The sequence below is a fragment of the Triturus cristatus genome, chromosome 6 (genome assembly GCF_964204655.1).
Source record: "Triturus cristatus chromosome 6, aTriCri1.1, whole genome shotgun sequence".
Lineage (NCBI taxonomy): Eukaryota > Metazoa > Chordata > Amphibia > Caudata > Salamandridae > Triturus > Triturus cristatus.
Window position 1 is genome coordinate 584,519,485 of NC_140589.1, and position 27,443 is coordinate 584,546,927.

Genomic DNA, 27,443 nt, shown 5'->3' on the forward strand with positions numbered 1-27,443 from the left:
GCCACGGGTCACACACCCGCACCAGCTACGCTGTAGAGGGCAGGCAATCAAGGCCACGAGCTCCGGGGGGCCAGCTCAGGTCGGCCGGGTGGGTCGCAGCCGGCAGGCAGGCAGGGTCTCCCAGCGAGGCCACACCAACACAAAGAGCTCCGCGATCTCACTTGCAGAGACGGCAAGGGGGTGCGAAAGTGAAAGCGAAAGTGCGGGGTACGCGACTCGCCAGGCCCATCCCGCCGTTGTTGTTCACTTTGCCACTGGGTCACCCCCCAGCGCAAATCCGGGGTCCGGCGAGAAGTAGGCCGCAAACTTCAATCGGTGCTCACTCCGGTACCCGAAGTCCGATTCGAGAACGGGGAACGGGTACCACCTCAGCTCAGGCTCACCGACACAGTCCCCTCAACCGAGGCAGGATGAAGACAGGATAAACGTAGGAGGTTGCGGAGGTCCTCGGGAGCCTCGCACCTACGCGGCCATCTTGGTTGCGCGCTAGGCTCCTCCTCTCACCTTTTTAATTATTTCATAACTTCTACTTTTAACGCATATTTTTATGTACCTACGTGCATATTTATTTAGGCATGCTCTATGAATTGGACTGGGTTAGGGTTCTTTTACAATTTGAATTATGATCGGATGTGATTTCTGTATCGCTGTTTTTTATGTACTTTTATGATCTGAATTAAGAAAGATCGAATAAAGTTTTATGAATGAATGAATGAACCCTTGATGCACAAGTATGTTTTTGGTCAAGCACTACAGATAAAACACTAAACCTTCTCAAGCATTACACATTTTTTTATTACTCTTTAAGCCATGGGAGATTTCTTTTTATTGGTGCTCTCTCATTAAATGCTCCATTTTTCCCCAGACACCTTCAAAGAATAGTCTTCCATTTAGAAGGACAGTCGAAATCCAGGTATTCACACACAGCCATAACCCACTATGTTGCTCTGACAATCTCATCAGTGTTGTCCCTTGTTGAGGCAATTCACTTTGCAGTGTGCACTGTAGAAAATCCCAGATCACTTTATGAGTGCCTTCTAGTAGAGGAAGCATTTAACTAAAGCATGTTCAGAGTGAATATTCATTTCTCAATGAAGAGAGCTAAATTTGAATTGTTAGAAATATTGTGCTAATACCGTAGAGAAGTCTATCCCACATTTGTTAGTAGCAGGCACGATGCAAATCACAGCAGTGGCTATTGTAAGTATTTGCTATTGCGGAGAGCTGGTAGCATTGAATGTAACGTTTATAACCACAATTAGTATTCACAAATAGGAAGTGCATCCTTTTGTTAAGGGGGTGGTTGGCTCCCTTTAAATTCAGGTACAGTGATATTTGGGAAAGGTCTGCAACAGCCAGTATGTCAAAGGATTAATCACTTGCATTGTAGAAGTAATACAATATTGGAGATAGATCTGGATCTATGGGAGATGTATGCGGTACAGATGTGGTGAATTCTGATTAAAAGTAGTACAACATAAAAACGTCAAGAGTGCTTGAGGCCATCCAATATGAGTGTCATAATGTTCTTGGATTATACCAGTCAAGTACAACAGAAACAAATGCTTGAAGGCATGAAGCAGAAGTTTACAGAGATTGATCGCCAATAAAAGCTCTCGTATCTGGTGAAACTGAAAGTCCTCTTCCCATCCAAATCCTATTTTTATGTGCCAGAGGCAATACCAGACTAGATATCTGGAAAGAAAACCTCCAGACCAGAACCCAGGGATAGGCAGGGTCCTCGACTGCTGACAAATCTCCCCAAGTGCCTGCCCGAAAGAAGCTAGAGATCCAGGAAACTGCAGCAGTCTGTGCCAGACTCTACAGAACTCCATGAGCAACATTACAGTGACAGACCTGCATGAGAGCCACTGGACCCCTCGGAAGTTGCGCTGTCCCATCCAGAGATCCCAAACAGACTATAATCCAAAGAAAATGGGTATAGTTTAGGCAAGCACTGCTTAATGGCTGGCTGTTTACTAGTTTACTGTTTTTGTATTATACGCTTGTTTAATGATGATTCTAGTGAAGATTAGCTTGTTGCTATTCTTCTTGCTGGAGGTGATGTGGCCGCCTAAGCTTATTAGACAAATGCTATCTGACAGAAAGTGTATGAAAGGGTCTGGTGGGGGGATAGTTCATGTTTTATTTAGCCGTTTATATTGAGTATGAGTTTATTTTGTGATAATCATTGATTCAGATGCAATACTAGGTACATGCCATGAAATAATCAGCAGAAGAACTACGGAATATGGGAGCCAGCTAGTAAACATGTAGATGCAGCCATATAAAGCATATATTAGTGCATAAAACGTAATATTCTGGGATATCGAAGCGCTGAATAAAGAGGAGCATAGTTGCTGTACCACAGTCTACAATAGTATCATTATGGAGACAGACTGAACTATAATAATACATTTTATACAAACACCTTAAACAATATCTCAGTTAGGTTCAATTTAAGGTATAGTGCATATTATACATGTGCAAACAGAGTAGAGCTGGAGCAGGTAGAAGCCACTACCATTATAGGCAGGGGTGTTACTGAATAGGCATTGCTATATTTCAGTGCCTTTCACAAAACACAGAAGGCCATAAGCCTGAATACAATTGAGGGTATATTCCTGAATTGAGCATTACCCATAAAACTGCATGTGACCACCACTAGCAGAAATGAATATGAATTGAAGGTCTGGTGTTATCCTTAACCCCTTAACTGCTGGGCTTAAGTGATGAACCCTTTTTTGGCTGTTTGGTGTAGTTCCTGCTTAGGGCTCCATAACTTTTTTGCCACATAAGGTATCTATGCCAAATTTGTATCCTTTTTTTCCCAACATCCAGAGAATTCCAAAGGTATCCAGGGTTTGTTGATTCCCATAGAGAGAACTGAGGAAAAAAGTGTCTATTTTCCCCCCTAAAAATGGCATCAACAAACGGTTTGCTGTGTAAAGTCACTGTCTTCCCAACTGTTGTTGTATGTTATGTTAGGATATAGCCTGTCATTGACCAGGATGGTATAGCCTATCATTGTATAGTATGGAATGGTATGACCTGTCAGTGTATATTATAGTATGATGTGGTATGTATGGCCTGTCATATAGTATGGTATAGGTTGTCATTGTATAGTATAGTATGGTATGGTATGGCCTGTCATTGTGTGGTATAGTATGGCAAGGCATGTCATTGTATACTATAGTATATGCTGTAATTGTATGGTATGGTATGGTCTGTCATTGTATAGTATAGTGAAAAATGTCCTAGTGATCGTAACAGAAAGTTTCAATTCTATTAAGGACACAGAGGTGAATATTAGGCAGTGATTGCTGCCAAGAAAGTATTTATTGACTGCTAAGCAAGACATTTAAAGGCCAGACTTGCCAGAAAATTCCAAACATGGACAATATCTACCCCCAAGGGATCCACCTGGTATTGGAGACACCAGGCCACCCATCTAAACCAGGCAGATTGATACTGTTTGTGCTGTCCGCCCCGTGTGGCGAGTAAAGAGACATCTTGTGAAATGTTTCGGACTTTCCACCGTTCTCGGTAATCCTCTAAGCCATGAGATGAAATGAGCCAGTTAGCACCAGTGGGTGATGGTTGTCTTGTGGAGCACAGAGGAGATCTGGAAATAAGGGATAGAGTGATTGGAAAATCCCAAGAAAGTTCCATCATCACTGGAAACCAAACTTGTGACCTCCAGATTGGGGTAATCACCACCAGATCTACCTGCTGCCTGCGCACTGGCGCAGCTAACCTTATTATCATTGCGAATGGAGGGAAGGCGTACGCTGTCTCCTTGCTCCAGTCCTGGAAGAATACGTCAGTGGCTACAGCATTGGGGCCTGATCTCCAACTGCAATATCTGCCCAGTTGGAAGTCGAAACGGGACGCAAAGAGACCCACGGAGAATGGGCCCCACCTCTCTTGAATTTGCTGAAACATTCGAGGACACAACTTCCATAGGCTGACATTTCTCCAGTGACGGGAGTGTCAGTTTGCCACCTGGTTGGAGCGGCCCGGGAGATTCACTGATGACATGGAGATGTAATTTCCTAGGCAGTAATCCCATAATGTGCAGTACAGGTCCGCTAATGTCGTAGAACTCGCCCCCAACCGATGGTTGACATAATGGACCACCGCCGCATTGTCCATCTTCAGGAGAACCAAACATTGGACTTTGTCTTTGGTCCAACATTTGAGAGCGAATGAGCCTGCCATCAAATTCAAACAATTTATATGCAGGGATTGTTCTGTGGAGGACCATTTTCCTCCTATCGTGAATTCCCCACAATGAGCCCCCCATCCTGAGCTGCTGGCATTGCACTCCATTACCAGATCTGGTTGGGAACTAAAAATCGCGTGACCATTCCATACCTCTATGTGGGGATTCCACCACTGCATCTCCTCCCTTGCTTCCACCAAGAGTGGAACGCATTGGGAATACGTAAGGCCCTGTGAGAGGTGAGAAATCTTCAAGCATTCTAATGCCCGGTAGTGAAGGGGCCCTGGAAAAATGGCCTGTATAGAGGATGAGAAGAGTCCTACTACCCTTCTCAATTGCCATAGCGAAACTTGAGACTTGGACATCGTTCTCCTGAATTCGGGTCTGATCTCAGTCAATTTTTGGGCAGGAAGACTGAGATTGGCCCTGGCCAAATGTAGGAGAGTATGATCTGCCTCTTATGTTGCTCCCACTTTTTTTCTGATGTTTACACTGGTTTCTGGCTATAGTCTGGCTGGGACCCTGCTAATCCGGGCCCCAGCCTCTCTGTTCTCTCTAAACAACTTGGAGTGCATATTAGGTGCACTAGTGATTGGATACTGTGGTACCTTATGAGCCCCTAGTATATGGTACCTTAGATACCAAGGGCATGGGTACTTCACAGGCCTACCAGGGGCTGAAGCATGTATTATGCCACCCCTGGGAAGCAGACTAAATCTGACACCACAGGCCTGCTACTGAAGCCTGGGTGAGGTAGTGTTAGCACTCCTCACTGAGATATAGGTTCACTATATCTCTCCCTGCACACACATTTAAACCTATCAGTCACCCCTAAGGCAGGCCCTATCAATCCTGAGGGCAGGGTGTTTGGTTTCCATGTGAGGGGGTGCCTCTGCCTGAGCAGGGCCTCTCTGCAGCTCTGAGTCCATTCTCTGGGGCTGTTTGTGAATGCGGTCAAACCATATACTCTTAAGTGCATTATAACCTTGCGGTTAATGCTAACTTTGGAATGGCTGCATCAAAACATGTTGTGTTGGGTGTCAAAGGCTTTGAAAACATACCCCCACACCAGTAACTGGTGTGGGAGTATGATCCCACCTTCTAGAGGGATAGACATGTACCTACTGTGGAAACACAGTAGAATCCTGAAGAGCCCTGGCATCACAAAATGGATGCCACCAGTCACAGACACTGGGCTGCCCTCTTTCTGATGACCGAAACTAGCAGTGGAGGAGGCCCAACAATAGGCATCCTGTCACAGGGAGGTGTGGCCACCTCCCAGACAGGGTTTAGTGTATTGGGGCTGGGTGGGTGCACTCCTGAGTGCTTTGATGTCCTGCACTGTGGGAGCAGTAGGCTCCTCTGTGCATACAGCAGTTCAAACCGGCTCAGGGGCTACCTGTCCCTGCTCTGGCACGAAACTGGACAAAGGGAAGTGGGTGTAACCACCCACTCCCCTGACCCTCCCATAGGTGGGGTTATAGAGCTTGTCCCTCCCTTCCTTATAGTATACGTTAGGGAACCCTTGCCATTGCAAACTAGATATCCCTGGACGACGCTCTGAAGAAGAATCCTGGACCTTCGACGTTCCACTACCTCTGGAAGACTGAAGAATCTCCCTTGGAGTCAAGGAGTGACTCCCCTGCTTGGCAGGCACCAAACTTTGCAATCAACGGTCGCAAACTTTCCCACTCCCACCAGAGTCCGAAGTCCCTGCAGCCCAGGAAGAGGATTTCCTGACTTCTCCAAGGCCATCGTGAGTCCTCAGCGACGCTGAGGCAAGTGGACCCCACGAGTGATGAGGAACTGCAATCCCTGGGTACCGTGCACTATTTTCGAGTGCAACCCCTTCACGACGTTCTACGAACTTGTGCTTTGGGCCACGGGTGGTCCAAGCCTCCAGCAGGATTCCCTCCGAAGATCAGAGGCCTACCCCATCCCGAGTGGCCATGGGCCCCTGGTGAGTGAATCCTCCAGAGGCGTCTTCGCGATCCCTTGCCGGTTGGCTTGTGGGTCCCCTGAAGACCTTTCTACAGTTCCAAAGGGCTCCCCTGGTTGCTCCAGGCCTGCCCTGACTTACCGTCACTGGGTGAGTCCCTCAGACCTTGCTGGTCTGCACCGCTGACTTTTTACACTTTCCACTAGACTTGCTGTTACCAAGGCTTGTTGGCTCCAATCTGGTCACCGACACCGCAGTAAGCTGCAGACTTCGTGGGACACGCCGAATCCAGCTCCTGGTCGTCGTTGACGCCTCCTGGACCTCGTGGCTGAAGAGTCAAGACACCTGTGATCACCTGAAATTACCCGACGACTGTGGGCATCCATCTTCCTTGCCCCGGGCCACTGCCAAGTGACTTTGAACACTGTCCCCTCTGCTTTCAGGTCTTCCTTCTTCTGAATCCAGGCTTGGATTCCACCGGACACTTCTCCTGTCTTCACAAGCAGCAAGTCTTCTTTGGCTCCCATTGAAAACGATGCCGTGACCCAACACCAAAAGACACCTATGCACCCGGCTTCCCTGGGTGAGGTAACTCCAGCACTATGGTGCTCCTGTGGGTGTTGGCTCTACAACTACTTACCCTGTAAGTGACATGCTTGTAGACTCTCCCAAAGTATCCTAAAACTCTAAATTTCCAATCGCGACTTGCTCCATTGAAGTCAATTGGGATCCGCGGCTGTTTTCTCACACTGCATGCGTCTCCCGTGGGTCCTTTACTTACCTGCCTTGGGTGGATTAGTGAGGCCCCAGCACTTCCAAAGGCCCTAGGCCTTGTCCCCTTGCAAGTCGTTATCTCTAAGTCTCTTTTTAGTATATGGTCTGGTACGCCCCTAGGGCCCCAGCCATATTTGTTCTTAACTTGTAGTGAAATGTTGATTTGTCCATATGTCCTTAACTTCTAATCTCATAAAGAGATTAGCAGAGAGTTGTTAGTAATAAATACATATATATTTTATATATATACCTGTGTGGTGTCCAGGGACATTCCTCCTTGAGACAACTCCTCACTTCCTTATCTAGGGGCTTTCTTAACATGCCCACCATGTAGATGCCATCTTGGGCACCATTCCGCTGAATGCGTTTGCAGAAGGTCATTTCAGTCCAATAAATCTGCCTCTGGGGCCCCTGCTGTGTCCAGAGCAGAGTCATTGTCGGTAAGGGGATTGGTGGTTGGGAGCCATGGCCTGTTATGATCCCCGTCCCTATCTGAAATATTAGGGGTCGTCGTCCACATCCCCAGGGTCGAGGGGGAGAAAGGGGAGAAGCATTGCGTCCCCGGAGGTACTAGGCATCTGGGGATCCTGTAAGAGCTGGGAGTTCATTTTTTAGGCATGCAAAGGCGTTCAGATCGACCGCTGGGTGTCTGCGCGTTTGCGTTTGTCAGAGTTAGGAGTAGCTGCCGGCTCTGGAGGTAATGGGGCTCAGGCCCAGAAGTGTCTTCCCTCTGATCGAGGGGTCGCTGGCATTGCACCTGTGGTGCCATGATTTACTTCTCCAGAGGGGCTACCACCTGCGAGACAGCTTTAAATATCGAGGCAGCCATCACTTGACAGAAATGAACGTCAGTTGGAAGGTAGTTAAGGTCCTCCTCCTCCATACTGAGAGAGTAAATTTATAGTAGGGTGAATTATGATGGGGATGAACCCTGAATACCAATTATACCCCATCAGTGTCGGGAGATTGATTATGAAAGCAAAATTTGGAACTTTCACCCCCCTTTGTAGGTCTCGCCTGAGCTAGCGCATGCGCTGCTCGTAGAGACATTTTCTATACGGGTTTCCAAAGTGCTACCTAACGCTGCCTAATGCTTGCATTCACGCGAGCGTGCACGCACGCATCACTGGCGTGCTTATCGCACAGCGCGTCCCGTCCTTGCGATCGCGATCACTTTCGCTTTGATCGCGATTACTTTCGCTTTCACGGCCGTTACTTTCACGGCTGCGCAGCCAATGCTTGTTTTTATTGCGGCTGCTCCTGCTTAGCTCCTCTTGAGGTACTCGTTATCAGTGACATAATTGACATTCTCCATGCTTCCTTGCCTCAGGGCTGACAACTTAGGTGGCAGGCAATTAACTCATGACAGAATGCTCATTCAACAAGACATGAGTAATGACAGCATATTAAATAAATCTCTCCTTGAGGGAGTTCGAGGGGAGACCTTGTACCATTGGATAGGATTAGTCTTGTGCAAGTTTCTGTTCTGGTTTAGGATTAGTTTAAGCCTCTTGTCTAAAATAATATAATTGTTTACTTTGCTTATTCATATTATTTTCAGTTGCATTCTTGGTGCATATAATTGTTCATAATTGCATGCAATTTTAATGAATGTTATACAAGATATGTTAGCATTATTTCCCAAAATGTTAGCCCTCCCATATTTTATAAGGTGTTTTCCAATTTTACATGTCTTTTTAAAAAAAAAAATATTAGACAACTTTGCAAACGGATGATTTTCTCTAGTTAGTCTACTGACGCCCTTTCCATTGCACAATTGCATATTATATTGTAATCTCTAATTTTAAGTGCACAAATACCAAAAGGACAACCTCGTACCCTCGCGAACACGCTAACTCCTCGAGGGACCAGGCAGGGGGGAACATGGTTAACCCAACAAAGTGCTTGAAAACCAAAGGTTAATGGGTCTCGTTTCCAGTGCTCTAAGCGGTGGGCCACCCATAGAAGGAAACGTGCCCCACGAACGTGGTGTCTGCGTCTGTCCGTACATTGACATATTAATTCACCAGACCCACTGAAATAAGAGCGGTCATTCCAGGGTTCACAAAATGATAGATTCCCCAGTCGTCTGCCTTTCGGGGAAACCCCGTGGCAATGGCAAGGTGAGAACCCCGCCCCCCTTGCTCTGGCACTGAATCTCCTCTGTCACCCGTCTAGCATCTCTCAAGACACGCTGTCAGACCCAGCTTACATCTATTTTGCATCCTGTAAAGATAACATAACTGAAAACCACTGAATGGGAATATTCCTTCAATGCTTTAACTGTTGCATTCCACCAATTTGGACCTTCTAAGCAGGATTGACAAATGATGAACTTTAATTTTAGTGCATCCCCCTCTTTTAAGGTGTAGTTTAGTTATCTGAGTCCCTTTCGTTTTCTAAAGTTCCAATGCTGAGAGGTAAGTCGTAGTTCTCCAAAATTGACAGCTGCATTTATAAGACCGTTACATTTCGCTGGCAGTGGATGTTTGAAGGATATTCTATTGCTTGTTTACCTCTCTATCTCTCTCTACCTCCCTCTCTCTCTACCTCCCTCTCTCTCTACCTCCCACTCTCTCTCTACCTCCCTCTCTACCCCTCTCCACCCCTCTCTACCCCTCTCTACACCTCTCTACACCTCTCTACCTCGCTCTCTGCCTCCCTCTCGCTCTTGACCTACCTCTCTACCTACCTCTCGCTCTCGACCTACCTCTCGCTCTCGACCTACCTCTCGCTGTCTCGACCTACCTCTCGCCCTCTCGACCTACCTCTCGCGCTCTCGACCTACCTCTCGCGCTCTCGACCTACCTCTCGCACTCTCGACCTACCTCTCGCTCTCTCGACCTACCTCTCGCTCTCTCGACCTACCTCTCGCTCTCTCGACCTACCTCTCGCTCTCTCGACCTACCTCTCGCTCTCTCGACCTACCTCTCGCTCTCTCGACCTACCTCTCGCTCTCTCGACCTACCTCTCGCTATCTCAAACTACCTCTCCCTCTCTCGACCTACCTCTCCCTCTCTCGACCTACCTCTCCCTCTCTCGACCACTCTCTACCTCTTTCTCTCGACCTCTTTCTCTCGACCTCTCTCTACCTCTTTCTCTCGACTTCTGTCGACCTCTCTATACCTCGACCTCTACACCTCTCTACCTCTCCCTCTCTACCTCTCCCTCTCTACCTCTCCCTCTCTACCTCTCCCTCTCTCTCTCTACCTCTCTCTCTCTACCTCTCTCTCTCTACCTCTCTCTCTCTACCTCTCCCTCTCTACCGCTACCTCTCTACCTCTACCTCTCTACACCTCAACCACTTGAATTCCGGGAAGCCCAAACCATCAGTATTTCAAATCTGTGCGTGAAACGTGGGTAGGATGAGCCGTGCAGCTCAGAAAGGGATGTTCTTTTTACATAATTTGTATTTAATAGAATTACGAAGCAGGAGAACAGTCTCAAAGTTGAGAGGGATTCACATACACTGGCGACCGCTTTTGAATTGGCTTTAAAACCATTCAAAGATGGCTGCAGCGTCTACGTGGGATGCGGTGGACTAAGTGGCAGCCGGAGCCCTATAGCACTGCTTGTCCTTTAAAAAAACAAACAATCATTGACATAGACCTTATAAGTGTTTAGTTGTCCAGTACAATATCCTTGGTGCAACAACATCAAGTGTTGCATGGCTAAACACTTAGAAGGTCCCAAAGGCGAGACCTATTGGCTATGCCAATGCTTGTTTATATTGGGTAATTTGCCTCCTGTGAATGTCCGAATAAATGCCTGAATAAGTCTGTTCTTACCGTTGCGGGTGTTCGTCTCCAGGCAGTGGCTCGTTTTACTTATTTTTGAGTACTGTTGGCAAAAGCTCCCCAAAAATGAGGCCTAAGGACTCTCTCCCCCATATTAATTACTGTGACCGGACGCGCTTCACTGAAATCTGACAGTGAAAGTGACGCGCTTGCAGCTGGGAGGTAGGGGCCCGCTGAGTGCGAAATAACGCATGCGGGGCCCCCTGGCGGCCAGATGTCCGCGCCGTGCACACAAGCCTGGCATCTGACAGCGACCGTGTAGGCAACAAGAATGTTCTAGCGGCCGCGCTACAGGGAAAGAAACAAGTTATGAAACGCGCACAAACAGGTGAGTGTGTTATAGCGAAACTGCTCAATATGTCAATACCATAGTTGCAAAATGCGTGAGCCAAGAACATGAAACCAATGAAGAAAGAGGAGGATAGAGAGTCTGTGAGGACAATTATAGAAGCTGCAACGCCCTGATTGGATGAACTGTTTTTTCTCACTTCCCCAAGGACTCCTGGGAAACGTTGTTTATGTTAGAAAAAATCGTTAATTGTGAAAGGCTGCTGGTTATTAAAAGTGAAGAGAGATAAGCCTAATTCTCACCTCTGGGTCCTGACAGAATATGGTGTGGCCCATCATTGTATAGTATGGTATGACCTGTCATTGTATAATATGGTATGGCCTGTCATTTGTATAACATAGTATTGTATGGTTATATGATCTGTCATTTTAGAGTTTAGTGTGGTAAGGTATGGCCTGTCATTATATAGTATAGTATGTTCTATATGGCTTATGATTGTATGGTATGGTATGGCCTGTCTTTGTTTGGTATGTTATGGCTGTCATTGTATGGAATAGTATAGTATGGCCTGTCATTGTATAGTACGGTACGGTAAGTCGTATAGTATGGAATGGGCTGTCATTGGATAGTATGATATGATTTGCTGTGGTATAGTATAGTCTGCCATTATAGAGTTTAGTATGGTATGATATGGCCTGTCACTGTATAGTATGTTGTGGTATGGCCTGTCATAGTATAGTATGTATGGTATGGTGTAGTCTGTCATTGTAGAGCTTAGTATGGTATGGTATGGTGTGGTATGGCCAGCCATTGTATGGCATAGTATGGTTACAGTATGGCCTGTCGTATAGTATGTTATGGCCTGTCATTGTATGGTATGGTTATGGCTTGTCATTGTACAGTATAGGATGGTATGGTCTGCCATTGTAGAGATAACTAGGGTATGGTATGGCCTGTCACTGTATAGTATAATATTGTATGGAATGGAATGGAATGGTATGGCCTATCTTGGTATGGTAAGGGCTGTCATTGTAGGGTATGGTACGGACTGTCATTGTAGGGTATGGTACGGACTGTCATTGTATGGTATGGCCTCTCATTGTATAGTATATTTCACACAAAACCTAAAAAAGAAAGTTGATATGTCTTTGACAGGCCTGGCTCTGAATTGCACGATTCGCTGAATGATCGGGCTTCCCACAGACATATTTGAAAGATAAAAGCTTGCATTGGCTTCAGATTATATTCACTGTTTGATGGATTTAGTAGCAGCCCGAGGACAGTCCTACTGTATTGAATTATTGCCCTCTATTTAGCTGTGTATCTGTCAGAGCTCGAGTGTCCATTTAAGCATAGGTGAGTTGGAGCAGGCTAGGGCTTTCCATGGTTGTGGTGGAGGAGGGGTGAGCTAATGGCCAACAGCTTGAAAAACAGCGAGCTCAGTATGGGGCGGGGCTAAAACAATTCGAGTCTGGCTCCCTAATAAATGTAAATACTGCAACAAATATTAATGGTGGATGTCCAGTGTATGTGTTTTTTAACAGCTCTGGTTTTTCATCAAATTTAAGAAAAATGTCCTGCAATTGGCTTTGTGGATCTTTTTTTGGGTGCTTTTCTCTCTTTGCTTCTCGCAGGGAGGCTCTGAGGACGGCCATTAGAGTAAGTTTATGGCAGTTCTCCGTTTCATCAGCAAGGTTTCTGTATAAAAACAACATCTATTTTTTTGTGCTTTTTAAATATCGCGAACTCGACCCAAAAGTGCTGTCATGAAGTCATTAGAATATTAAGTGATTTGCCCAGAATCACATGGTGTTAAGACTTAAAACTGGTTCCCTGGCAACATGGTGGCACCTTGGCCTCATCGCTCTGTAAGGAAATACAATTATTAAACTAAAGATAATCTTTGCTAAAGAGTGTGTGATTTTAGCACTTTGGCGCACAGCAGTTGTGATTAAGTGGTCATTGATGTGCTGTGGATGTTGAGCTGAAAAACAGTATTTCATTGGCAGTGAGACCGACTAAATCCGCTTAAGATCCCATTGGAGAGCGTTGAGAGGTTAAAGAATTTTGGCAAGATGGCACTGAAATAACCCTGTTTGAATAAGGCACATTCAGGCAGCCTGCAGTCCACTGTGGATGACTGCAATAAAATGCCATTGTTGAAATGTTACATTCCTGTCCTGGTGGGAATCTTGGCTACAGACAATAAAAGCTGCTGGAAACAGGTTCCTGAGAGGTGGCCACTGGGGTGGCAGATATGGGGCCTGTGGATGGAGTGCAGCCCCAATATGATAGTGCCTCGTGCCACTCATTTTTTTCCCCAATTCACGCACATTTTGAGTGATGTTTATTTATGTGCATCGCACAGCCTGATTGTTCTGTCCAAAACACCCTCTTAAAGGACACACTGCGATCAGCTTAGAACAACAGCTGGGAAACCAGGCGAGGGGAAGTGGGGAGGGTGTTGGTGGGAGGGAAGGAGAAATAGTACCTCAATCACGTCCCGAAACAGCGGACGGGGACTGATTACGTTTGGTTAATCAGTGTTTAGTCCCTGCTCCACCAAGGCAAACGGAACTGACATTTGGGCTGGCCTGGCCAGTTAGAGGAAAGCTGACGTCCATTCTCAGGGATAACGCCTATATGTAGCTCCATGGCATCTTGTCTGGATTGAGATGTAGCCCTGACGGAGGTAAATGGCACCACCTAGCGACATGCAGGAGCTATTGCACTATTTTTCTGGTTCCAGAATAGTGTCTGGGAAGATTCACAGAGTGAGGAATCTGCTGATAGAGTATTCACCTGAAACATGTTTCCCGAAGGTAAGTAACATATTTATCCAGTCTCCTCCTCTTAAATGTGTGCGTCCCTATTTTAGGTCACCTATATATTGAGTCAGGCTAGGGATATTTTAGGGGTACTTTGAGTCAGCATTGTGAGATATGGTCATTTCATAATGAATGTAAGATATGCAGCAGCAATTCTTGCTGCTTTACTTGTATATTGTAAGAAATATGACCAAAGAAATTGAAGTTTATTTAGCTACTATTTTGTTATTATACCTAAGGAATAGTGTTTAAATGGCCGAACACTATAGAAGTTTACTCAAAGGTTGGTTCAGAGAGATGATTCCCAGGACAACATCCCCACAGTATACTGCTTAGGGAAAAATCCTGGGTGGTCTTTATTATCCATTGCACTTGATACCCCCCTTGAAAACTCACTAGTTGTGTTCATGTGGAGCTAGTAAATGATCCTCCTGTAGGAACACTGTGGGATCTAGGTTGTAAAAAGTCTGCACTATAAATATGTTCATATCGTAAATCAGTTCTGATATATGCGGAGGTGGCAGTGTCTAATACTTCGTGGCTTGTTTGTATATCTGTGCTAAGAAAACAATGTAAATTGTAAAATTAAAAAAATATATATATTAGAAAAGCTGAGTTAAAGGCAGAGTAATCGCAGTGCCATACAAGGGATACTGTGTAATGCCCCACCGAATGATGACGTATTGTGGCTGGGCACAATCTACATCTGAGAATTGCGTTTTCGATACTACAACACTGCAGAGGTTGTAGGTCAGGAGATGTAACCTTTGAACTTTGCCAGTGTACAGTACATTTGTGTCACTCTTCTTGTGTTAGCCCTTCCCTTCTTTTCCTAACTGGTGCATCAATACTCAGGAGTTAGGCTGGTTCTTTGGAGAAAAACACTTGGGTCACTCTTCTATGTAGTGTTGAGTAGGGTTTGTAGGAGTTTCTCTGGTTATTCAAGCACAATTTGGTGTATCCCGCTGCTTTTTCCAAGGAATGTAATGCGATATATATTGATTCTTAATTAACCCTTCTACCAGAAGTTGTGTTTATAGTTAACAACAGTGAGCTATGACATCAGTAAATATAATCAAACAAGCGGTTATTGTACATTTTAACCAGTATGTGGGATGAGAAACAAAACAAACTTTTTAGTTTGAGTATTTATAATAGTTACGCTTTTTTACGATGGCACTGTGACAGTATGGCAGGTGTCAATAAGTCTTGTTGTTTACTAAATCTGTTAGGTGAGCCTTAAGTGTCCTTTAAAAAAATAGAAGTGAGGCTATGGCACTTAGCTAAGCCGGAAAGCAGTTCCATATTAACCCAAAAGACCTGCTTCCTATGGAAGCACAAGAGGGATTTGGAACATAGAAGAGAGTAGTTGAGGTTACCCTAGGGTGGTGAGTGGAGCGTGTTGGTTGTGTTGGATGAGATACAGAGTGGAGGTGTTGTGTAACGTTTTTAAAACAAAGCTAAGGAGTTTGGATTGGGCTCTGTGTTCGTTTGAAAGTCACATAGGCTTGGTGTTTACAAAGGAAAGTGTGATTATATTAATTAGTTATGTGTGATATGCTTCCCTCATAATACATATATATTAAACCATGCGGCGTTCTGCCTCTAGTGTATAAAATGTTGAAACTTATTTTATGGTAATAGCTGTGATACTAATCGCATGTTGTGATGTTTTTCTTAGTGCTCACAATGCCCCCAGCTATCGAGCATGTGTCCAGTTATTGAGTAGTCTCAGTGGCTATCAGTATACAAGAAGAACATGGAAAAAGGAAGCATTTGATCTCTTCATGGATACCAATTTCTTCCAAATGGATGCTTCTTGTGTTAGTCAGTAAGGCTTATTTTTGTTTGAACTACTTTATAAGTAAAATTGGAATATGTTTTGCTCAATACTGAGGAGCACATTCTTTGGGGACATTTTTACATGCCTCAAATATACATCAAGTTAATAACGTCAGGACCCTTCTGTCTTTCAGCTGGAGAGCAATTATAGACCACCTGATGACACATGACAAAACCACTTTCCGAGACTTGATGAGTAAGTACTTGATTCTTTCTCTGTTTAAGTACATTTCCATAGACAGTTAATAAAACATGTTCTCAGTTTTGACACTTCCTTTTTTTTTGTCAAAGGTGTTTTTATTTTTCAGTAAGATAAAAAACAAAATGAAAAATCAACATGCGGCAGTCCCGCCACAATTCCCATGCAGGGGAGATGCACCAAGGGAGGGGGGTCGCTGTGCTAGTAATAGTCCTGGTGTCCGGCCCAGCCGAGCTGCAATCTAAAGGAGATGCAAAGGGACCAAGTCCAGGGCGCCATCGCTGAGGTTGTACAAGCGTGTGAAGGTCACCCACCCAGAGCCTTCACTAGTATGCAAGTTACCGGGGATGGACCAGCCAATCCCATAATGGCTGGTTCTCCCCTCTCATCGTTGAGGACTGTCACTACACGCCACCAAAACGAAAAACAAAACCAAAAGAACTTCCCCCCCCACCCCAACCACCATCCCCCCCCTCCCCCACCCCACCAGTGGTAGCAGCACACAACCATACTACAGCAAGCTTCCAACGAAAATCACACTTGGAACAGATGGAGGGCTCGGATCGACGGCGGGCACACAGCAGCTGGAAGCCCCCGGGACAGGAATCGCACCAGCGGCCCCCAGCGGAAAACAAAATTTTTGAAGTCCCCCAGAAATATGTCCGCCATGCGCTCCATGCTCAATAGTTTCCACAACCTCGCATGCCACAGTGAGATCGCCGGAGCCTCCCTCTTTTTCCAGGCCGCCGCCAGAGTGATTTTAGCCACACCTACGCAGAGCCAGAAAATCTTTTTGTCCACTCGCGTCTGATGTTCTAAAAGCGGGTCTCGAAGACCCAACAGCACATGCTCCATGGAGTTCAGGATCGGGTACCCCAGGATGTCCTTGATGTGGGACAAAATCTCTTCCCAATAGGGGCGGATAACCGGGCAGTCCCACCAAATATGCCGGAAGTCCCCCAGTAGACCACAGCCCCGCCAACATCTATCTGATGAGCTAGGGAAAATACGATGGAGCTTGGCAGGGGGGAGGTACCAATCCATCATAGTTTTAATATGAGCCTCCCGGAGATCCAACGAATGATTAAATCTGGTCAGGTCCCGCCACAGGTGGGACCACTCCTCGTCTGTGATATCCCGCCCCACAATGCCCTCCCACTGGCCCATATACCGTGGCCTAGGCGACACAGCCGTAGCCAGAAGATGGCTATAGATGAAAGAGATAGCCCCCCGCATAGTGGAAGCGCGGGAGAGAAATGCTTCAAAGGGGGTAGGCGGCCGAGTCGCCGCCTCCCGAACCGACGGAGACAGGGCCCAGTGTAGCAATTGGCCATGATGAAACCTCTCCGTCTCGGCGATCCCATAGTCTCGTCTACAATTCGGGAAGGTCAGCGGGGCAGCGCCGTGGAACAAGTGCGTGAGGGCTAAGCAACCTCCCTCCCTCCAAGCGTCAAAGGGGCCCTCGCGGAGCGCAGGCGGAAAGGCCGGATTGAAATGGATGGGGGTGAAAGGCGATGGAAAAGTGGTCCAGCGGTCGTCACCCGAGACCGCATCCCAGACCTTAAGGGTGGTGCCAGTGGGGGTACTAAGGTAGGCATTCTTGGGCCTGTCCCCCTTAGGTTTCCACACCAAATCCCAGATCGTGCGACCCGCCACACTCCTATCCATGTGGAGCCAGTGTTTCTTCGAGAGTGGCTGGGTCCACTCCACCAAGACCCTCAGCTGCGCCGCTTTATAGTAAAGCTGTATATCAGGGAGTCCCACCCCCCCTCCGCCCGCGGCCGCCGAAGAGTGGAAAAGGAAAAACGAGCCCTGCCCCCTTGCCACACGAAGCGAAGCATTAGAGTCTTTATGCGGCGAAAAAAGTCCCCGTCAAGAACAATAGGGAGAGCCTGGAACAGATACAGGAGCTTCGGTAGAAGCGTCATCTTGACCGCATGGATCCTGCCCAGCCAGGAGATAAACAGCGGTTTCCAACGCTGCAAATCCGTCTGTATACTCGCCAGGAGTGGAGGGAAATTAGCAGAGTACAGCTTGCCCACTGTGGGGGTCAAGCGGACCCCTAGATACAGTAGGGAGGAGTGGGACCACGATAGGGGCGAGAGCGGTCGAAGCCGGTCCACCTCCGCCGACGAGAGCGTGAGATTGAGAATATAAGATTTGCCATAGTTGACCCGAAACCCCGCAACCCCCTCAAAGTGCGCCAGGACCGTTCGTACATGGGGCAAAGAATGCGCCGGGTCCGCAAGGGAAAGGAGGACATCGTCCGCGAAGAGAGAAATCTTATGTTGCTCCCCCGTGAAGGGTATTCCCCGGATATCCGGATGTTCCCGGATCGCTATTGCAAGAGGCTCGATACTCAAGGCAAACAGCAGAGGGGAGAGAGGACATCCCTGCCGCGTACCCCGCGAGTGCGGGAAAAAGGAGGACAAACACCCATTAACTGCAACTCTAGATCGGGGGCCGCTGTAGTTAGCTTTAAGCATGGTCACAAACCTGTCCGAGAACCCAAAAGCTTGAAGAGTGCGGAACAGAAACTGCCAGTCCACCCGATCAAACGCCTTCTCGGCATCTAGCCCAATCAGCACCGCCGGGATGCGAAATCGGTTGGCCTTCTCGATAAGATGGACCACCCGTCTGGTGTTGTCATGAGTCCGCCGCCCCTTGATGAAACCCGATTGGTCAGGGTGAATCAGAACCGGCATCAAGTCCTGCAAGCGCGACGCCAGGATAGAAGAGTAGAGTTTAGCATCTAGATTGAGCAGGGCTATCGGCCTAAAGGACGAACGGACTGAGGGATCCTTGCCGGGTTTGGGGATCACCGAGATGACCGCTTCCGCCATGGAGGCCAAGGACACCCCCGAGCCGGCCATATCATTAAACAGGCAAACCAGGAACTCAGACATCCACCGCGAAGCTCTGATAGAAAAGGGCCGTGAACCCATCCGCACCAGGTGCCTTGCGTGGTTTCAGGGAATTAATAGCACCCAATACTTCCTCTCTAGTGATGGGGGCAGAGAGTAGCTCATTCCACTCGGGAGACACGCGGGGGAGCGGAAGAGCACGCAGATATTCCTCCTGAGCCGTAGGGTCCAGGACGTCTCCCGAGTACAATGTTGCATAGAAGTCCCCGAAGAGTTCCGCCTTGGTCGCGGCATGGTGCTGCAGCAGGCCAGCGGCATCCCGCACGCCCCCTATATATTCCCTCTCCCGCTTACGGCGCAGCTGACGGGCCAGGTGCCGCCCCACCTTGTTCCCCTGGTAGTAAGAAAGATGGCGGAGCTTCAGGAGAGTGAACTCAGCCCTGTTGTTAAAGTGGGCCCGCAGCTCGCCCCTGAGAGCAGTAAGAGGGCGCAATGTCTGTCTGGACGGGTTAGTCTTGTGCGCCTGCTCCGATGTTAAAAGCTCCCTCTCCAGCGCCTCCCGTTCCCCCCGCCGCTGCCGGTTAAGCGCCGCATTCAGGGCCAAACAGCTGCCCCGGATCGACGCTTTAAAGGCATTCCAGGTAGTAACGACCGAGGTGTCCCGAACTGGGTTAAGCTGAAAGAATTCTCGGATCGCCTTCCGGAGAGCAGTGCAAGAGGACTCGTCCCTCACCAGTGACGCCGGGAAAAACCATCGTCGCGGCACAGTCCCGTCTGGCGCCCATTGGAGGCCTAGCGCCAATAAGCTATGATGATCAGACACGGAGAGGGGAAAGATTTTCGCTTCCCGCAGGGACCCCTGTAGTGACTGGCTATAAATGACATGATCCAGGCGGGAGTACGAATGATGCACGTGGGAAAAGAAGGTATTATCACGGGAGACGGGGTGCAGAGAGCGCCATCCGTCCAATAAGCCGAGCTCCCCAAACAGCTGACGCACCTCCTCCGAGAAGAGGCCGGCCTCGGCTCTCTGCTGGTGAGAACAGTCCAGATCCCTGTCCCAGACCAAATTAAAATCGCCCATGATAAAGAGGCCGCCTTCCACAAAGTCCTCCACTGAATGCAACAACTCCAGGAGGAACCTGTTTTGCCCAGCATTAGGAGCATACAGCACCAGGAACGTGCACGTTCTGCCGAGAAGCACCCCCTTAACAATGAGCCATCTGCCCTCCCTATCACCACGCACCCCCAGAGGCTGAAATTGCAGAGTCGAACGAAACATCAGGGCCACCCCCCTGTGCTTCGATACCGCCGAAGACCTATAGATAAGAGGGAATTGCCGATGCTTGAGGCGCGACTCGTCTCGTCGGGCCAGGTGTGTCTCCTGAAGCCCCACCACATCCAGGTGATGATCTAAGATGTATTTCCAGACCTTTTGGCGTTTCTGGTGAGAGTTCAGCCCCTTCACATTCCAAGTGCCTAAGGTAACAGGCATCCTATAATGGTCCCCTCACTCTTCTCCATCAGACCGTCCCACTCACACCACAGCACCTGTACCAATCGACCAGCGCGGGCAACCCTCCCCCTCCATACCAGGACCAGCCGCACACTCCGGGGCCTTTGCCCCCGCAACCTAGCCCAGGGAAACTCAGGGGCATTCCCGAAGGTGTCATACGTCTCAGTCGTCTCGCCATCCAGGCGTCGCCTCGTGTCCTGCTCCAACAAGGAGAGCAAGGACCCCGGCCATCTCCGCCCCAAACTCCCCCGTCCGAAGCCAAGACTCATACAATCACTCACCCCAAGCCCTCCCTCCATCCCTCTCACAACAAACAGCCCCCGCACAGCTCGCACACGCCACCCCCAGCCGCCACCACTGGACCCCCCTGCCCCAACCCCAACCAACCCCCCCCCCTCCCCCCTACCCGCTTCAAGAACTCCACCAACCAAGATCGCACCAAAGAAGGAACGCAAACAAAAAGAAAATACCCGCAACCCCAACACAGGAACCACTGTAGGTGTCCCCCAAGTCCATGAAGCGGAGCCTACGCCCTCCATTCTCCAATGAACAGGCCCAGGGTGTCTCCTCACAAAGTACATCAAAACCCCGTGGTACCTGAAGGAGGGTGGCCCTCCGGCGACAAGCAATCAGAGGCCTCCCGAGAGGCTAGGCAGCCGAAGAAGAGTCCTGCAAGGCAGTTTCCGTGACAGTCGCCACCTAAGCAACTGCGGCATCTCGCTCCTGTACGCTGGTCACAGAGTCCGGCCGGCCCGGGCCAGAAGGGCGCCCCACTCGCTGCCAGGAGAAGGAGCGTCGACGTCGTCCCGTCGGCGAGTCCCCTGCCCCCACTGGGGGGGATCCGTCGTCCAAACCAAGGAGATCCTTGGCAGCCTGTAGAGAGCGGACCTGAACCAGCCTGTTGTGCCACCTAAAAATCAGCCGGAACGGATGGCCCCACGAGTAGGAGATACTCTGGTCCCGCAAAAAGGACGTTACGGGACGAAAATCACGGCGCTTCTGCAGCGTCGACGCCGCCAGGTCCTGAAATAGCTGGGGACGGTGGTCCCGGTACAGTAGCGATGTTAGCCCTCTCGCCTTACGAAGAATACGTTCTTTAAGTTGGTAATCGTGGACGCACACCAAAATATCGGGAGGAGGAGCCCTTGATCCTCTCGGCAACCCCACGCGGTGCACCCTGTCCATTCGGATCTCGTGAAGGTCATCCTCTCCCAGAATCTGCAAGAACAGGCCCTCCAGGTAGCCCCGCAGATCCCCAGCCTCGCCATCCCAGGGCACCGCACGAATGCGGATGTTGTTCCGTCGGGACCGATTTTCTAAGTCCTCCGCATGGGCCTGGAGGTCCAAGTTCTGCTCCGTAAGGCGCAGGACATCCTGCTGGAGCTGATGGACATCACCGGCGAGTCCCAAATCATGCTCCTCCAGGGTCGCCACCCTTTCCCCAATACCATCCACATCCCGGCGCACCTCCCGTAGGTCAGAGGCCAGCTGGGAGCGGAGGCTGGTGATATCCTCCTTGATGGCGTTGAACAGGTCCAGCATAAACGCCTTGGTGACAGGCGCATCATCATCCGGAGGCTTGGCAGAGGCTCTAGCGCCCGGCGGCGTCGTAGGGGTAGCACCCCGCTGCGGACCCTCCCGTCCCGTCCTGCCTCCACGGGTTTTGCCAGACATTGCGCCCCGGGCAAGGATAGCAACGCGTCGTCCGGCCACTGGGTTTCACCACCGGCGCCGCCCTGCTGCTTGATCCTCCTATCGGGGTTAGCCGGTCCTCGGACAGGCCCCACGCCCCAGACCGTGCCGAGCGGGGGGGGAAGCAGGCACTGGTAGGCGCTAAGTAGGTCAGAAAGTTCAGCGAAGGGCCACACAGCCCGGCGTAGGGCGAGTCCCCACCCGCTCCCGCTACCGCAGGCCTCAGGCCACTCGCTTCCGTGGGGACGCAGGCCGACCAGAACGGGCAATGGGGCAGCAGGGCTGCACAGCGTTCACCAGAGGGGGCCCCCCAGGAAGACCGCCCCCACCATGGGCCCCCAGCGCCACTCACCGGGCCCGCGCGAATGTCACCAATGTCCGGGGGGAAGCCCTGCAGTTCTTGGCTCCCCCAGTTGTCCAGAATCCAGAGCAGGCCCCAGTCTGTTTGCAGGACCGCAGGCCCTCTAGCGCTACCGCGGGCGGAGCACTCTCAAAGCTCCCACGCCCCAGGCCCCCCCAGTGCCACCAGCTCAGTCCCCCAGAGGCCGCAGTGCTGCTTCCGCTCCAGCCGCTCACCGCCCCTTGGGAATTCGGAGGGGTCCGGGCCCCACACGTCGCTTCTCCAGGGCTGTCCGAGAAGCTCACTCTCCGGCGCGGCAGCGCTTCCGTCCGGGGACCGTCTCGGGCCTCGCTCCCTCCCTCGAAGCGGTGCAATGCTCACCAGTGGTCACCGCGGGGTCCGCCCGCAGGACGAGGCCCCTGCACGCCGGGCAACTGCACCCCCGCGCCACCTCCGGCAGTTGACTTCGTCCCCGATGGGAGGTCGGGCTCCACAGCTCCAGCCCCAAGTGTCAGGCAAGGTCCCGGCTTCTCCACCAGCCGCGGCACAGGCCTCAACCCGGGCGGGACAGCTAGCGCCACGGGGGGGGGAGGGCCGGCGGCGACTCAAAATGACCTCTGCTGCTACAGGAGACCCAGCGCTACACCCTGCAGGTCTCTGGGGTCCTCGGGAGGCCGCAATTTCAATGCTGTGCAGGACTGGCGCCGGAGGGACCGAGGAGAGCGTCCTACTCCGTCGCCATCTTGACTCCGCCCCCCTTGACACTTCCTTTTAATAGGTGAACACATAAGTATAAAATAACTTGACACGTGACTGGGAAAGTGTACATCTTATAAGTACTGTTGTTTCACAGGAATATATTTGGTTCTCCACAAGGGATTTTTACATTTATTGTGATTAGCACTGAATTGACCCACCCACGCACAAGATCCCGGTGCACTTTTACAAAATGTGTTCATCGTAATTTTCTTTTGAAAAGGCTATTTTTCAAAAGAATGTTTTGGGCAGCCTGTTGGAAGCGATATTGCCCAATATGAACTAGCTGTCATTAGAAAAGCAGCCAATTTAATAACAGAAAAAAATCACAATTTCTCAAAGTGTCAAGAAACCTTCCCAAACCTTTTTCTAAAAGCTGAAAAGAAGGGCAATGTGGCAATAAAACTGGCACTGCTCATTTAAGTAAGGACACCCCCCCAATATGCCATCATGCCCTGCCAGTGGCAGTTAGGTTTGTTATTTTTGCCAGCACGTGGGGACTTTATTGTTGGAAAAGTGAGATCAGTCTTTTTTGGCTTTTTCTGTATGGAAGCCTTTCTAAAACATTAAAAACCAACTTCAGTTAACGTCTTGAGGGACAAATGTATATTCTCTCTGTTTTCTGGAATAAAAGTACTATTTGACGTCACAAAATGCCCTAAAGTTTTGGAATGTGTTATGCGTGTGTGAGGATAAAAGGCTCAAATATATCTTCATAATGTCCTATGGTTTGCCTTCTCAGTTCATATAGTCCAGAAACCTGTCCTTTCTGTTACAAGGTGTCTAGTTGGACTTTAAAAGACATGAAGGGAGAAAATACAGTCTCATGGCTTGCAGTAGAACCAGCGAGCCTGTCAGCAATCAGCATCTGGCAGATATCAATGGCCAAGGAGGATGCTCCCACTGCTGCAGCTTGCTCCACTGTTTTCAGGGACTCTTCAAAAGAACCATCCAAGGAACGGCATCAATATGAAAAATACATGCTCTCGTGGTCTATGCTGAGATCCATGACATCGGGGGTAGGTCAATTTACGACATATGGGCAGGTTCACCGTCATTCAGTGTTGAAGGTAGCAGGGAAATCAACATTGAGGACGGCCAGAAAGCCAATATGTAAGTCAGGAGAAAAGTGTGCATCGAAGACAGCATGGACATCAGCGAGACATTCAACATCACAACACACCGTCAAGCAGGTCATTCCACCTCTTTGCAAAATGGACCTGCAAATTGTAGAAGAGGCGTGAACAGCATATATGGGATTTGGATTATTCTAGTATGTACTCTCCAATGCTTGTGACTAAGCCTACAGTGAGCTTCAGTTCGAAAATGTGGGACCCAAACCCCAATAATCATCTGAACCCCAATATTTGATCACCTCCAATTTTGCCTATTCAGTTTCAACTCCAAATCTTCATTTGATTTTACAGTAAGAGAATACACTCCTATCCCCCAAAATATCATACCTTAGCAGAGTTAAAAAACTATAATTTCAGAAACATTAATAACTGAGTTATCGGTCAAAAATAAGGGGAAAATAGATTTATTACATAATCGTTAAATGTGTGGTGCAGAGGAAAATGTAAGAATCACCATGAAGGCTCGATTAATGAAATACAAAGTCATAAGCTCAAATAAATCTCCTAGTTAAACAGAATTATAGTAAAACCCCAAGAGTCAACTGAGACGAAAGCCCAAGAGCCAACATAATAGATTCAAGAGCAAAAACCAAAAAGACCAACAGTTTTTCAATATCCAGGAGCTTTTATACAAAATTCACATAAGCTATTAATAGAGTCTGCAAATTCAGCATGGTACAGGTTTGGTTAAGGTTGCATTGGTAAATCAGGAATGACAACGTATTATTTAAAATTCTAAACATTAACCCATGTCTTAAAGTTAGAGAAATCTTCCGTCCTCTCCTCCTCAACTGCACTCTGGAGATGTACGACACAAAATGAAAAATTTTCCCTACTACGGTTCATAGAATTAGTACACTTCCAGCAGAACTTCCAACGGATACTTTGAGTATACAATGGAAGCCTCATCCACTATACACACTGCCTAACACATTGGTCTATTCTCACATCTTTGACGTCATTCACTTGATGCTCCGCAGGAACAATGGGAGAAGTGCCTTGATGTGGGACACTGATTGGAAGGGGTTGATGAGCAGACGCAAAATGAGCAGCAAACATCAGAACTGCATTTATTTCAGTAAAATAATGCCTCTCACAAAAATGTGGTATAACGTCCTTACAATTTTATTTACACTTTTACACTTTCAAGTGTTTTGGGAAGTTCCTTTTAAATGCAATCTCATTGGTTTATGATTTATGACTATGCAGTATTAAAATCATTAATAATCAAAAATCATGTTCTCATCTATTTGCACATTAATACATTTTTGAAAAAATCTTTTACAAGAATATTCCCAAACCTTAACTGAGTTACCTCAAGGTTGAGTCTCACAGATCAACAACAGTAAAACTTTTAGTCTGAGGGGCTTGAAAGCTCATCATTCCAGTCTAGATATTCCATTCCTATATGTCTGTTATAACCGAGACTCTTCAGTGTTTTCAAAGGGAAACAAAAACATGCAGAGAAAAGGAGGATTATCAGGATTTTTTTCAAAAGAGAATGCTGGTCTCCAATCAAGTGACCAGTGAAGCTGAGGACTCATCTGATCTAGCTGCTCATGAATATTGTCAGAGACTTGCTTTGCGTTGTTCTTCATGGCTCTGCCTTACCAATTTGGTACAGAAGCTCAGCAGAGAATTTTTATTTTCCCTGTCTTTGATGACACTCTTTTTGTGTCCTATGGATATCGAAATGCAGCCCATGAAGACAAAGCTAACACCTTTAATGCAGTGGGTTTAGAAAAGGATTACTAAAGACACCTTTACAAGGCTTATGATCATTGTTTTTTTGCAACAGTGTATTCAAACCTCTCAAGATTCCCAGCAATACTAGCAGCACCGACATCATCCAAAGGAGCCCTACCAACCTGCAACGACTTAAAAGGGGTGATGCAGCCATCAAGCAGTGCAACCACAGAGCAGTGACTCCTTCCTTCCACCTCTTCTGTCGCCACACTGGTAGTAGGGAGCATTAGTAGTCTTGTGGAAGGGTGAAAATACAACAAGTGACAGGTGATCATCTCCTCCAGCCATTTCACTAAAAAAGTCTAGTTAGTATCATTGAGATTTACTTCAGCTGCACAGTAGCTGTGGAAATAGTTCCACAAACCTAAAAAGAAAATCTGATACATTTCTAGTCCGAAAAAGACCCCAAGAAGAGTTCAGATCTATTCTCGATCAAAGAAATGATTAAAGAAATATATGTTTTGGATGTTGCGTTCCATCAGAGGATTGAATGTATTTCATAGGCCATCAGGGTGCTTATTTCCATGTTTCCAGTGTGCAGAAACATCTCATATTCCTGAGGTATTTGGTAGGCAATGTGTATTGTTAATACAGAGTCCTTGCTTTCAGCATCAACTCTATTCCAAGTACATTCTCATAGTGCATGGCTGTAGTTGCTGATCATCTCAGGAAAATGAACATTTTCTATATCCATTTTCCCCATTGCCATAAAAGGAAGTCATTTCAGATAATGGGTATACCCCAGAGACAGCACTGGGACCTGGGTAAATATCAGTACAAAAGAGGGTGGACCCAGTGGAAAAATAATTATTTATACAAAACATTCATTGAATTACTCGCAAAAAGTTTCTTGTTCAATATTATTTAATCATATTGAACACACTGATATGTTCAAAACACGGCACATATCCTGAATTTATACGAAAAGTGCCCCAAAAGCGGGAAACGGAGGGGGATTTGTTTGTGAGAAAGTGAGGGTTTCTGTGGAAAACATATGGGTAGTGACAATATATACATCCACAGTGTTAAATACAAAGCCTCTCCAGCCTGACAAATGGCTAAAAACACATATTTACAACCATTATGTTCATTTTGACACTTGATAAAGCACTGTTGACCACATTGGCAACAAATAGGAGACTGTCGACGTTTCGACCCCAGGAGAATGAAGGGTACCCTTGATCCTTACAAAGGGGTCTTCCTCGGGACTGGGGGGCACCTACGAAATAATAGAAAATGACCCTTAAAATCTTATAGAAAGTGAAGATGCATGAGGCATCAAATTGCAAGGGATAAAGAAATTACCGTTGTCCACCCGTGTCTGTGGTGGTCAAATGTTCACTGTGGGCCCATAGGCTCCTGTGGCAGAGAAGGGAACTGGATGGCCATCTGAAACGAAGGTTTGCGTGCCCACAGTAAAGTCAACTGAGCCTTTATCGGCTTCAAAAACTTTTTATCAATTTACATGTACGTATCACTGCGTTACATAGAAAAACTTAC

General features: G+C 48.0%; 1 protein-coding gene across 3 annotated transcripts in view; it reads left to right on the forward strand.

Annotated features, from left to right (window-relative positions):
• Positions 1-27,443, forward strand: part of DOP1A (DOP1 leucine zipper like protein A) — a 1,047,530-nt gene that overhangs the window by 847,560 nt on the left and 172,527 nt on the right. For all 3 annotated transcript variants that reach the window (XR_014963003.1, XM_085611023.1, XM_085611022.1), the window contains 2 exons: positions 15,534-15,683; positions 15,829-15,890. Coding sequence is in view for 2 of the 3 variants with exons in the window: in XM_085611023.1 (XP_085467149.1) it covers positions 15,534-15,683; positions 15,829-15,890 (212 nt within the window). In the remaining variant the exon portion in view is untranslated. The remainder of the gene's footprint in view (positions 1-15,533; positions 15,684-15,828; positions 15,891-27,443) is intronic.